Genomic DNA, 14781 nt, shown 5'->3' with positions numbered 1-14781 from the left:
TCCTCTCAGGAACCTCACATTTGGAGCAAGTGAGCGTGCAGGAGAGACAAGATTCAGCATGGGTAGTTCTGTGTCCAGAACCCACATCATTCACAGTGAGATGTGACTTCAAAAATATAATATATAATTGAAAGTAGGATTCTTTACCACTGAGCCACGTGGGAATCCCTGAAAGTAATACAACCACATCTAAATGCTACTTTTAACTAACTTGGGCTTCCCTGGTGACTCAGATGATAAAGAATCTGCCTGCAATGCAGGAGACCCAGGTTTGATCCCTGGGCTAGGAAGGTCCTCCAGAGAAAGGAATGGCAATCCACTCCAGTATTCTTGCCTGGAGAATTCCACAGACAGAGGAGCCTGGCGGGCTAGGGTCCACGGTGTTGCAAAGAGTCGGACATTACTGAGCAACTAATGCTTGGGGAAGAAACACTTTGACTAACTCAAACAACTCACTCACTGAATATGCTAAATGAAGGAGCTGACTGTCCTTAAGAAGCTTGTAAGCCCCCAACTCCCACTCACCTGTTTCCTGCTCTCTTCCTGGCTGCCCATTTCTCGAATCCTCTCCAGAATGGCATCCTCCGAGGGCCTAAGTGTGTCCGAGCTGCCCCTCAGGAGGGCTGCTATCTTCTCCCTAAATGAGAAGAGCTCAGTCTGGGAGGCCGCAGATGCCTCCAGACTGGCCTTCAAACTCTTCTCCAGCTCCAAAGAGCTCCTCTTCAAGAGGCTCAGCTCCTGCTTTGAGGCATCCCAGACCCTCTGACCAGCAAGCAGCCTTTCTTGGAAGACCTTAACTTCCCTTTCAAGAGCTTCTTTGGCCTCCACGGCACCGAGCAAGTCCTAAAATAATTATGGAAAGGGAAGACAATAGCATTAGTAGCAATGAGGGGAGGCTGTATTTGCTTCTCATTTATCTTGCTTACTGATGACGTCAAGGAGTTAGGGTTAAATGCTCATTCCATTCTTCATTCTAGGTGCCCTATCCTCTCTTCATAAAGACATTAAATTGTAAAGCTATGTTAGGTGAATCTTAAGTGTCTGAAAAAGAGAAGGGATATAAAATCAGGGCTAGAGAACCAAACTGTGGACAGTTTGGGGAAGGAAACAGTAGGACAAATTGAGAGTAGCATGGAAACACACACACTACTGTAAAATACAGAGCCAGTGGGAATGTGCTGTGTGACTCAGGGAGCTCAAATCAGGGCTCTGTGACAACCTAGAGGGGTGGGATGGGTACAAGGTGGAAGGAAGGCTCAAGAGGGAGGGGCATATGTACACCTATAGCTGATTCATGTTGATATATGGCAGAAACCAACACAATATTGTAAAGCAATTATTCCTCAATTAACAATAAATACATTTCTTTAAAAGTAAGTGGAAAAAAATCAGGCCTAGGGGCGAAAAAAAAGGAAACTGACATATAAGACTTTTCTATAGGGATCTCTGGAGAGATTTAATAAAAATAAATCACTGGCTAACATACTAGTAGATTCGATACATAGGTAGAATATGTTTACAGGGCTATGTGTTCTCAAGCTTGGTATAGATGAAAATTGATGTTGAAGAAACAGTTAACTCTCAGAGTCCTAATTAGCCACTAAAAATTATTTGAGTGAAGATCAATCCTGGGTGTTCATTGGAAGGACTTATGTTAAAGCTGAAACTGCAATACTTTGGCCACCTCATGCGACGAGTTGACTCACTGGAAAAGACTCTGATGCTGGGAGCGATTGGGGGTGGGAGGAGACAGGGACGACAGAGAATGAGATGGCTGGATGGCATCACCGACTCTGTGGACATGAGTTTGAGTGAACTTAGGGAGTTGGTGATGGACGGGAGGCCTGGCGTGCTGTGGTTCATAGGGTCGCTAAGAGTCGGACACGACTGAGCGACTGAACTGAACTGAACTGAACTGAAATAACAGAGTAGAATTATCATAAAACATCGTTGTGTAAAAGAGAGTGCGATCTTTGTTCCAATATTCATTGACTGTGCATCTCCCTGTCTGATAAAGACAATACTAATACTGGTAGGCACCGAAGAAAGGAAACAGGAAGGAGTAGTCAATTTTTGGGTGGGAGGATTAAAAATGAAGAGAGAACCATACTAAGAATAACTTTAATATTCTTTAAAGTTATTCTTCTCAGTATATGGAAGCAACCTAGATGTCCATCTGCAGACGAATGGATAAGAAAGCTTTGGTACATATACACAATGGAGTATTATTCAGTCATTAAAAAGAATACATTTTAATCAGGTCTAATGAGGTGGATGAAACTGGAGCCTATTATACAGAGTGAAGTAAGCCAGAAAGAAAAACACCAATACAGTATACTAACGCATATATATGGAATTTAGAAAGATGGTAACCTTAACCCTGTATACGAGACAGCAAAAGAGTCACAGGTGTATAGAACAATCTTTGGGACTCTGTGGGAAAAGGTGAGGATGGAATGATTTGGGAGAATGGCACTGAAACATGTATATTATCATATGTGAAACGAATCACCAGTCCAGGCTCGACACATGATACAGGATGCTCGGGGCTGGTGCACTGGGATGAACCAGAGGGATGGGATGAGGGGGGGTTCAAGATGGGGAATGCATGTACACCCGGGGCAGATTCATGTCAATGTATGGCAAAACCAACCAATATAATATTGTAAAGTAATTAGCCTCCAATTAAAAAAAAAATTTTTTTAAAGAATATGTATGCTTAGGTTTGTAAAAATAAAGGGCACCGAGAAAGTTACCAGTGTACCTACTTCTATTTACTGTATCTAGGATGGTCCAAAGAGGCATCAAAAGGATATCTTTAAAATTCACTTAAAAAACAAAAGCTTGTTGACATCAAGTTCCAAATTAAATTAATTCACATCAAAAAAGATTATGGAAGTTAGTTCATGAAATGCTTTGCTTTTCTGGCTCCTGGTGACTGTTCCATTTCTCCACTCCCTTTCCAAACCAGTTCTTTTTGCAGAGGAGCCCCATTACCCCTGCGAATTAAATAGTATGAAGAGTCAAGGACACTTTATCACAAATACAATACTTTAATACTGTAGCAATTTACAATACTTTAACACTTTACAGATTTATTTTCAGGTAGTAATACAATATCTGTTCAACTAGAATAACATTCTAATCTAGCATCAGCATTGGTGACAATAAATTGGAATTTATTGTCATGTATTAACTTAGAAATTGTAACCTAATGTGTGGTTAGAAAACTGAGTCCTGGGGATTTGCCCAGTGGTCCAGTGGCTGACTCCAAACTCCCAGTGCAGGGGCCAGAGTGCAATCCCTGGTCAGTGAGCCAGATCCTTCACACCACAACGAAAAGATCCTGCATGCTGCAACTAAGCCTTGGTGCAGCCAAATAAATATTTTTTTTTAAAAAAAGAAAGAAAACCGAGGTCCTAAATTTGATGACACAGTGACAAAAGTTAATCCTAATCCCCTCAGAGCCCTAAAACCCAGGAGGAAATTATATATCAACTTTTACATTGAAAGAAAGTCCCTAATGCAAAAGAGGAGCCTTTCCATGACCAATGGAGAGATTATTTTTACCCAAGAATTTACAAAAGTTCCTACAAATACACAGAAAACATATCAGACACTTGAGTACTATAGACTTACTGTCAGTATGGAATAAACTAATCAATTGGCAGCTTACACCAAGAGACCAATAAACACAATTAAAATATTTCAGCTATGAGAAATTTTTTCCGCTCCGATATCAGACTGTTGTCTCACTGCCTTAGAGACCATGGCCAAAACAGTCCTCTTTAACAAATCCGGAGCACTAATGCTTATGCCTAATAAGAATCAGAAAATTCCTTCATGGTCATAGAATATAGTGGCACATGGCAGCAGTTCAGATTTTTTTTTTCTGGACACATTTCAGCCCAGTTAACTATATACAGTTTCTCATATGAAATGCAGGAACTTGGGAGCCAGCGACCAGGCCTCGGCGACCTACTCCCCCAGCGCTCTGATTAAGTGCTTCAGAATTCAGGGGGCACAGGGCTGAATGGCTAGAAACAGATGTCCTCAGACAGCAAATGCAATTACTGACAGAGCTTTAAGCAGGAGACAGCGGCTGGAGTAGAGTCTGGTTCCATGGCTACCTCAAGGATACACTGAAGTAATGTGACATCGGTGTCACCGGCCAGGATCCAGAAATGCTGTCAGACCACACTGACACACAGAACAAGAAACAACTAGCTCCCTCAGAGCAAAATCAGGACAGACTTCCAAGAGGGAACTGCAAGGGCAAATGAGGACAGACACTATGGAAATAGTGACGGGAATCACTTAAACAAAATTTTTTTCTTAATTTGAAGGATTGTTATCCTTCCTTAGTTGAAGGATAATTGCTTTACAATATTGTGTTGGTTTCTGCCATACATCAACACGAATCAGCCATAGGTGTACATATGTCCCCTCCTTTTAGAGTCTCCCTCCCATCTCCTACCCCAACCTACCCCTCGAGGTTGTCACAGAGCCCCAGTTTGAATCCCCTGAGTCATACAGCACATTCCCACTGGCTCTCTGTTTTACGTATGTTAGTGTGTATGTAACAGATCTTTAGCTTCAGATCTAGTAATGCAACCAGTGTATAATGATCCTTTCATGACTACCTGTAGCAAAATCATTTGTAAATAATATGATCAAGGCATTCATTTTAACTTCCCAATTAAATGCATGAAATGATTCAAAGGTTTGTGCTTTTAAAACATATTAATTCCTATTATGATATTTCTAACCATCCTATGGCTTTGGATATGTCTGAGATCAAACTGCCTCTCAGAACTAAAATGACTGATTATCACGAGGGGAGAGAACCTCTGGCTTGAGCTTAATTCATTCAACCCTAGATAATTTTCATAAAACTAAAAATTAGTTGGTTATTTCTACCTATTGCAGTTAATATTAACAAACAAACTCAGAAATTCCCCCAAACATTCTCTCTCATGCATTGCTGGTGATAGTGTGAATAGGTATAACTTTGGCATAAATACCTAAAAAATATAATATGCACCATATCCTTTGGCCCTGTAATTCCATGATCTATTAGAGAAGCTGTAGAGTAACATTTTACTTCAAAATGAGGAAGGCCTTTCCTAAATCTGAGCTGTCCCAGTGGCATCATCAACCTTGGAAATAACAAGAATTCAGTTTAAATTTGAAATTCTCATTATTGACAAACTCAATTCAAGTTAACAATGAATTAAACTGTCCACGAGGCCAGTGTGTTCCTGGGCTTCACTTTGGCACTGCAAAACACTCTGCCCTGAACTGGTCAGACTGTGCCTAGAGGACCATGGACAGTTCCCAGATGAAATTTAAAGGGGGACATTGTCAAAATGGATTGGGTTCCACATCACATGCTAGGATTAGATCCATAATAAAATATTAGATCCATAATAAAAATATTTACATAACCATACTATTTTTAACTCCATTTCAATTTATTGTAAACGTGTTGAATGAACCTGAAGACAAAGCACTGAAGACTTATAGTTACAGAACAGAATGTACATAACTTGACAAGATAAATATAATGATATAATAAAAACTGGAAAATGAATGAGGGGAGAAAAAAGTAGGAGGCATTAAATTTATCTTATTTCATAGCAGAACATCCAAAAAAGTACTATTTCAGGTTGTCAGGTATAGCATTGCTTTAAAGTCTTAATGGTAATATTAGAAGTTAAAATGAGAATGTAAACTGTGGCTAGAAGTGGAAGGAGAGATGATTTGTAATTTTACTTCAGAGTCTTATGAACATTTTAAATTTTTTATAATATGAGCAGATATTATTTTAGTGTTCATTTACATTTTAATGCCTTACCATTTTAGAATCCTCCCTCTAGACCCATCCACCATCATGTTGGCATCAGGACTTGGATGTCTCAGGCCAAGTAGCTACTGGGCAGGGATACAGCATCACCAGTAGGCTGGCTGCCTTAGGACCCCATGATTCCCTAACCCACCCATCAGAGTGCCCAGGAAGTGCACCCACCAGCGCACCTCACTAGCTCTGGGACCCCTGGGACCTTACTTGGCTGCAGGAACCAGCCCCACTCACCAGCAGACAGACACCAGACCCAGGACCACCATAACCCAGGAGTCTGCCATATCAGGACCCAGCCCCCACATAAAGGAGCCAACACCAGCTCTAGGATACCTTGCACCACTTGGCCATCTCAAAATCCTAGAAACACACAATCTTCCAAGACTGGGTAAGGAAGAAATAGAAAATATGAACAGACTAAACACCAGTAATAAAATTGAATCAGTAATTTTAAAACTTCTCATAAACAAAAATTTAGGGTCAGATGGCTTCGTAGGTAAATTCTAGCAAACATTTAGAGAAGTTCCTATCCTTCTCAAATTCTTTCATATATATATATATATATACATATTGCAAAGGAAGGAACACTTCCAAACTTGTTTTCAAGGCCAGCATTATCCTGATACCAAAACCAGACAAAAACATCACTAAAAAGAAAATCACAAGCCAATAAACATACATGTAAAAACATATGTGTAAAAAACCTCAACAAAATACTAGCAAATCAACTTTAACAATACATTAAGAGGATTATACACTATGATCAAGTGGGATTTATCCCATGGATGCAAGAATGATTCAATGTGATACAGTACATTAATAAATTGAAAAATAAATATCATATAATTATCTCAATAGATGCAAAAAAGATTTTGACAGAATTCAATATCCACTTAACATAAAAACTCTCCAGAAAGCAGGCATAGATGAAACATACCTCAACATAAAGAAGGCCATATATGTCAGCTAACATTCTACTCAATGGTGAAAATCTGAAAGCATTTCTTCTAAGATTAGGAACAGAAAAAGGTGCTCCCTGTAGTTACTTTTACTCAATGTAGTATTGGAGATCTTAGCCACAGCAATCAGACAAGAAAAAGATATATATAAAAAAATCTAAACTGGAGAGAAACAGGTAAAGCTATTATGTTTGCAGATGACACAATACTAATACATAGAAAATTCTAAAGATGTCACCGAAAAACTACTGGGACTCATTAATGAGTTCAGGAAAGTTTCAGGATATAAAATTAATACGAAAAATCTGTTACGTTTCTATACACTAACAACAAACTATCAGGAAGAGAAATCAAGAAAACTATCTCATTCATAATTGGCTCAGAAAGAATAAATACCTAGACATAAATCTAAGGAGGTAAAAGACCTGTATCCAGAAGACTTTAAGACACTGATGAAGAAACCAAGGATGATAGAAACAGATAGAAAAATATACCATGTTCGTGGATTGAAATAATTAGTAGTTAAAATAACCATGCCGCCCAAGGCAGTCTACAAATTCAATGCAATCTCTATCAAAGTACCAAAGGTATTTTTCACAGAACTAGAACAAATGATTCTAAAATTCATAGGGGAATACAGAAGACCTCAGACAGTCACAACAATCTTGAGAAAGAACTAACCTGCAGGTAACAGGCTCCCAGATTTCAAAGTATTACTGCAAAGCAACAGTAATCAAAATAGTATGGTACTGGCACAAAAGCAAATACATAGATCAATGGAATAAAATAGAGACCCCCGAAATAAACTCACATATATATGGGCAATTAATATACAACAAAGGAGGAAAGAATATGTGGGGAAAACACAGCCTCTGTAATAAATGCTGCTGGGTAAACTGCACATCTACATGCAAAAGAATCAAACTGGAGTACTTCCTCAAACCCAGAACAAGAATACATTCAAAATGGATTAAAGACTTAAATGTTAAGATCTGAAACCATAAAATTTCTAGAAAAAAATATAGGCAGTATGCTCTTTGACATCAGTCTTACTAATATTTTTTGAACCTGTCTCCTCAGGCAAAGGAAACACACTCAAAAATAAATAAATGGAATCTCCATACTATTCTCCATAATGGCTGTATCAGTTTACATTCCCGCCAACAGTGTAGGAGGGTTCCCTTTTCTCCACATCCTCTTTTTTGATGATAGCCATTCTGACTGGTGTGAGGTGATACCTCATTGTAGTTTTGATTTGCATTTCTCTAATAATTAGTGATGCTGAGCCTCTTTTCATGTGTTTGTTGGCCATCTGTATGTCTTCTTTGGAGAAATATCTGCTCAGGCCTTCTCAGAAAAATGATATTGATGAACCTACTTGCAGGGAAGGAATGGAGCTGCAAGGATGTAGAGAGTGGACCTGTGGGCATGGTGGGAGGGGGAGAGAGTGGGACGAATGGGAAAGCAGCACTGACACATATACACTATCAGGTGTAAGATGGACAGCTGGTGGGGAGCTGCTGTGCAGAGTGGGGAGCCCAGTCTGACGCTCTGTATGACCTAGAGGGAGAGATGCGGGACGGACGGGGGGCCAGGGAGGGACAGGATGTATATATAACTATGGCTGGTTTGTGTTGTTGTATGGCAGAAACCAACACTGCAAAAGCATTTTTTAAATATAAATAAATAAATGGGACTACATGAAACCAAAAAGCTGTTGCACAGCAAACTATCAACAAAATGAAAATGCAGCCTACTGAATGGAAGATATTTGCAAACAATAAATGTTATGGCAGGTTAATATCCAAAATATACAAAGAGCTGACATGACTCAACATCAAGGTGGAAAAAAAAATGAAAACTCAGGTTGAAAAATGGGCAGAGAATTTGAATAGACGTTTTTCCAAAGAGGACAGACGGATGACCAACAGACACACGAAAATATGCTCCACATCATTAATCATCATAAAAATGAAAATCAAAATCACAAACATACTATCTCACACCTGTCAGCACAGTTGTTATCAGTGAACAACAAATAGCAAATGTTGGTGAGGATGTGAAGCAAAGGAAACGCTTGGTCACGGTTGGTGGAATGTAAACTGGTGAGGCCACTGTGGAAAACAGTATAGAGATTCCTCAAAAGTTTTAAATTGAACAACCACACGATCCAGAAATTCTACTCCTGGATATTTATCCAAAGAAAATGAAAATACTAATTAGAAAACATATGTGCACCACTATATTCATTGCAGCACTCTTTATAATAGCCAAGATATGGAAGCAACCTGAGAGCCTACCTATAGATGAATAGATACAATAGAAAAGGATATATACATGTATACATGCATATACATACAACTCAGCTATTTTAAAAAACGAAATGAAATTTTGCCATTTGCAACAACATGGTTGTACCTATGGGGTATTGTTCTAAGTGAAATAAGTCAGACAGAGAAAGACAAATAGTTTATGATTTCACTTATATGTGCAATCAAAATAACAGAACAAATGAACAACCAACCATAGTGAAACAGAGTCAGAGATACAAAGAACAAGCAGGTTGTTTGCCAAGGGTAAGTGGATGAGGAAAGGAAAGAACCAGGTAAGGGAGATTAAGAGGTAGAAGCTTCCAGTTGCAAAACAAATGAATCATAGGTACAAAATATACAGTGTGGGGAATACAGTCAATACTTAAGTAATAGAGAAGGAAACGGAAACCCACTCCAGTATCCTTGCCTGGGGAGTCCCATGGACTGAGAAGCCTAGCGGGCTACAGTCTATGGGGTTGCAAGAGGCAGGCGTGACTGAGCAACTAAGCATAAGTAATATATCTTTTCATTGTGATAGTAGCTAGACTTATCGTGATGATCCTTTTGAAATGTACAGAAATATCAAATCACTAGGTTGCATGCCAGGAACTAGCATAGTCTTGTAGGACAAATATATCTCAAAAACAAACGAAGTCGTAGAAAAGGAGATCAGATTTGTGGTTACCAAGGGTGGGACGTAGGGGAAGGGGAAATTGGAGGAAGGCAGTCAAAAGATACAAACTTCCACTTAAAAGATATACAAGTATTAGGAATGCAATGGACAACATGATAAGCATAATTAACACTGCTGTATATGATATATAACAGTTGCTAAGAGAAAATCCTGAGAGTTCTCATCACAAGGAAAAAGCCTTTTTCTATTTAATTTTTTTATTAAAGAAATAGAATTCTTCTATTTCTTTAATAAGATGATGAATGTTCACTAAAGTTATTGTATAATTGTTTGATGATGTAAGTCAAACCATTATGCTATACATCTTAAACTTATACAGTGCCATATATCAATTATATCTCAATAAAACTGAGAGAAAAAAGATAGAGCCAAGATGACAACATGAATTATAGGGATTCTGATCCTGACTTGCTACAATGAAAAAGTGTCAAACAATTAGAACTTCACAGAGAAGGTGGACCCTCTTGTATAGAAATGAGTTCCCTGACTCTTAAGGAGTTCAAGGGAAGGCTGGATGCTAACTATAGAGGGACACTTTAAAGATGATTCTTATTTCACATAGAGAGTTAGATGATCTAGATTCTAAAAGCTCTTAAGGTCACTTCCAACACTGTGATTCTAGGACTGTTAAGAGATCTTTAATTTCTTTAGTAATTTACCTGTCTAATAATTTCTCACTTCCAGGAACTCTTTCCATATGTCTGTACTCTTAAAATAACCATATGTTTATTTTAATCCCTAGATAAAAGTAAATAATGAGGAAAAGGAAATTAAAACACTGAGCAACAATCATATGCTGGACTTGTCTTGAGTACCTTATGTATATTACATCATTCAATCCTAACAATAATTGTAAGAGACAGACCTTTAAATTATTTTCCAGTTTCACATACAAAGAAATTGAAGTTCAAAGAGGTAAAGTCATATGTCTTAGATCACACAGTCAAACAATTCTGGAGCCTAGAAAAAAACCCAAGAGCCTGGCCTCTTAGCCACTCGGCTCAGGGTGTCTGTCTTATCCTCTTTCTTCTTACAAACACTCTGCTGCAGGACAACAAACCAAGAGAGCAGAAGGAACATCCTTCCAAACCAAGCTTGCTGACTCCAAAACCAATATGCTTTCCTAGCTTCAATTCTGGCCACTAGAGTTAAAGAAAATGTGAACAGTGTGAAGGAGAATAAGCAGTTTTAAATCTATTATTTAAGTTTAATTCTTGATTCATTGAAACGTCTAGTCTACAGCAAATGTACATGGTTAATGTAGATAAAATGACTTCTTTTCTCAGCTTTAGATTATTTCAAGACAACAAAAAGAAAAGGTGCCAAGCTTCAATTCTTTTTTAAATGTACTGCAATTTTTAACTGTTAAAGATTTTCAAATAATGTATCTTCCATATGTATAAAAAATACCTGGATTTTTACTTGGGAAATTGTCATAAAGTAACAAAAAATCATTAAGAAAATAAGAAAAGCTGAGTTTGGTAGAAACAGCACCCCAGACCTTCAGAAACTTCTTTCTCTGCAGTCATTCAGGACTTTACTAGTAAAGTAAGTTTCCTACCCCAAAAACAGAGCTTTCGAAAGCATTATGAAGGTTCTTTCTGAGACTGTTAATGTGTCAGTAAAACCACTTGACACTGTTTTTCAGTAGTAAATCTCTGGAGTCATAATCCCATGAATGAGCACTTTATTAAAGCCCTCAAGCTTTTTATTGCCCATATTTTTTATAACTTTTATTATTTTGGCAGGAACTTGATCCGAAAGTGAATGTGTTTCACAACTCTGAACAACATTGCATCATCGGTCATTTACAAGGGTAAAGACACTTACATAAGAAGAGGAATAAATTCTATACTCCTTAATGTGCCCTTACAATATTGTCATTTCCTACTGCTCATCTCCAAAAATGCATTTTATAGACAAACTCAATTCTTCATAATTTTCTAGGCTTGAAAAGTTAGTAACTATTATCTATAATCAAATTAATGTCATTCATTCACTGAGGAAATTTACATAGCTACTTATCTTTACTGTTCCCCTGACAAATAATTTTTGGCATCAGACTTGTATGTAGGAAGTAGCCGTGAATCTATATATAAAGGGGATTACTGTTAAAAGCAAGACAACATAATGACCAGGGTTCAAATCATTTGCCGCTTAATAGCTGTGCATACTGAGCACAGTACATAACCTCTCTGAGCACCTAGCAAAATGACTGTGCTAATGGCAAGTGATTGGCATTGTTGTTCAGTCACTCAGTCATGTCCAACTCTATGCAACCCCATGGACGGCAGCACGCCAGGCCTCCCTGTTTGCTCCCAGAGTTTGCTCAAACTCATGTTCACTGAGTTGGTGAGGCCATCCAACCATCTCATCCTCTGTCAACCTTTTCTCCTGTCTTCAATTGTTCCCAGTATCTGGGTCTTTTCTAATGAGTCAGCTCCTCACATCAGGTGGTCAAAGTACTGGAGCTTCAGCTTCAGCATCAGTCCTTCCAACCAATATTCAGGGTTGATTTCCTTTAGGATTGACTGGTTTTATCTCCTGGCAGTCCAAGGGACTCTCAGAGTTTTCTCCAACAACGCAGTTCTTTTTTTTTTTTTTTTATGAAAAGTGAAATTCAATGTATTGATACAATGCATAATATAGTCAAAGATCTGAAATAGAACTGGTTTCTTCTTAATGATTTCCCATCTGTAATCAATAAAGATTATTCCTCTTGCTGCTGCTAAGTCACTTCAGTCGTGTCCGACTCTGTGCAACCCCATGGACGGCAGCCCTCCAGGGACCCCTGTCCCTGGGATTCTCCAGTCAAGAACACTGGAGTGGGTTGCCATTTCCTTCTCCAATCCATGAAAGGGAAAAGTGAAAGTGAAGTCGCTCAGTCGTGTCCGACTCTTCGCGACCCCATGGACTGCAGCCTACCAGGCTCCTCCAACCATGGGATTTTCCAGGCAAGAGTACTGGAGTGGGGTGCCACTGCCTTCTCCACAACAACATAGTTCAAAAGCATCAGTTCTTCAGTGCTCGGTCTTCTTTATGGTTCAACTCTCACATCCATACATGAACTACTGGAAAAACCATAGCTTTGACTAGATGAACCTTTGTCGGCAAAGTAATGTCTCTGCTTTTTAATATGCTGTCTATATTTGTCATAACTTTTCTTCCAAGAAGTAAAAGTCTTTTAATTTCACCATCTGCAGTGATTTGGGGGCCCCCAAAAGTAAAGTCTCTCAGTGTTTCCATTGTTTCCCCAGATGGGGAAGTGATGGGACTGGATGCCATGATCTTAGTTTTTTGAATGTCGAGTTTTAAGCCAGCTTTTTCAGTCTCCTCTTTCACCTTCATCAAGAGGCTCTTCAGTTCTTCTTCACTTTCTGCCATAAGGGTGGTGTCATCTGCATATCTGAGGTTACTGATATTTCTCCCAGCAATCTTGATTCCAGCTTGTGCTTCCTCCAGCCCAGCGTTCCTCATTGATGTACTCTGCATAGAAGTCAAATAAGCAGGGTGACAAGATACAGCCTTGAGGTACTCCTTTTCCTATTTCCAGTCTGCTTTTCCATGTCCATTTCTAACTGTTGCTTCTTGACCTGCATACAGATTTGTCAGGAGGCAGGTCAGGTGGTCTGGCATTCCCTTCTCTTTCAGAATTTTCCACAGTTTATTGTGATCTACACAATCAAAGGCTTTGGCATAGTCAATGAAGCAGAAATAGATGTTTTTCTGGAACTCTCTTACTTTTTCCGTGATCCAGAAGATGTTGGCAATTTGATCTCTAGTTCCTCTGTCTTTTCTAAAACCAGCTTGAACATCTGAAAGTTCACGGTTCACATATTGCTGAAGTCTGGTTTGGAGAATTTTGAGCATTACTTTACTAGCAAGTGAGATGAGTGCAATTGTGCAGTAGTTTGACCATTCTTTGGCATTGCCTTTCTTTGGGATTGGAATGAAAACTGACCTTTTCCAGTCCTGTGGCCACTGCTGAGTTTTCCAAATTTGCTGGCATATTGACTGCAGCACTTTCACAGCATCTTTTAGGATTTGAAATAGCTCAACAGGAATTCCATCACCTCCACTAGCTTTGTTTGTAGTCATGCTTTCTAAGGCCCACTTGACTTCACATTCCAGGATGTCTGGCTCTAGGTGAGTGATCACACCATCGTGATTATCTGGGTTGTGAAGATCTTTTTTGTACAGTTATTCTGTGTATTCTTGCTACCTCTTCTTAATATCTTCTGCTTCTGTTAGGTCCATACCATTCCTGTCCTTTATCGAGCCCATCTTTGCATGAAATATTCCCTTGGTATCTCTAATTTTCTTGAAGAAAGTTTACTTATAGGTAAAATACTGAAAGTGTCATTTTTAAATAATCTTATTTATACTGTAAGACAAAGCAAATGAGTAAATATTATTATTAGGATCCAAAAGATTACTAATATAAAGTAAAAGGATATTAAGAAAACTCTAAAATATTACTTTTAATTAAAAATACCAGAATTACACAGAACTTTCCTCAGTGTGATGTGGCAGCCTGGAAGGGAGGGGCTTTGAGGGAGAACAGATACATTGTATGTATGGCTGAATCCAACACTGTTCATCTGAAACTATCACTGTATTGTTATCAGCTATACTCCAATACCAAATAAAAAGTTCCAAAACGTACCGGCATTAATTCATTTCTAAAAAAGTATTTCTAGCTCTATCCACTAAAAACAATGACATCCCAATAGCAATGAGCACACCTAAAGCCCAGATCTTGGTTGCTAAGCACTATTCCCCAGTAAAAGGAGCCAAAACTCCATAGAGAACAGGCTGATTTTAGTTCTGTGGTCTGAAAATTGTGTGAGCCTAAGATAACATCTTCTGTTGAAAAGCACTGAAGCACCGAAAGACTAAAGGAGTCAAGTTATAAGGTCACAGAGACAATCTTGCAGGGACTCCTTCTGGCCAAAC

General features: G+C 38.7%; 1 protein-coding gene across 1 annotated transcript in view; it reads right to left on the bottom strand.

Moving 5' to 3' along the window:
• The window catches only part of CCDC170 (coiled-coil domain containing 170), a 112635-nt gene that overhangs the window by 37079 nt on the left and 60775 nt on the right, over positions 1-14781 (bottom strand). The window contains exon 7 of the mRNA XM_055433217.2: positions 526-843. Coding sequence (XP_055289192.2) covers positions 526-843 — 318 coding nt within the window. The remainder of the gene's footprint in view (positions 1-525; positions 844-14781) is intronic.

Source organism: Moschus berezovskii, chromosome 10 (genome assembly GCF_049115385.1).
Source record: "Moschus berezovskii isolate FMDL1 chromosome 10, NW_MosBer_1.0, whole genome shotgun sequence".
In the NCBI taxonomy this organism is placed as follows: Eukaryota; Metazoa; Chordata; class Mammalia; order Artiodactyla; family Moschidae; genus Moschus; species Moschus berezovskii.
The sequence above is the reverse complement of the archived record's forward strand: the minus strand, read 5'-3'. Positions and strand labels throughout refer to the sequence as shown.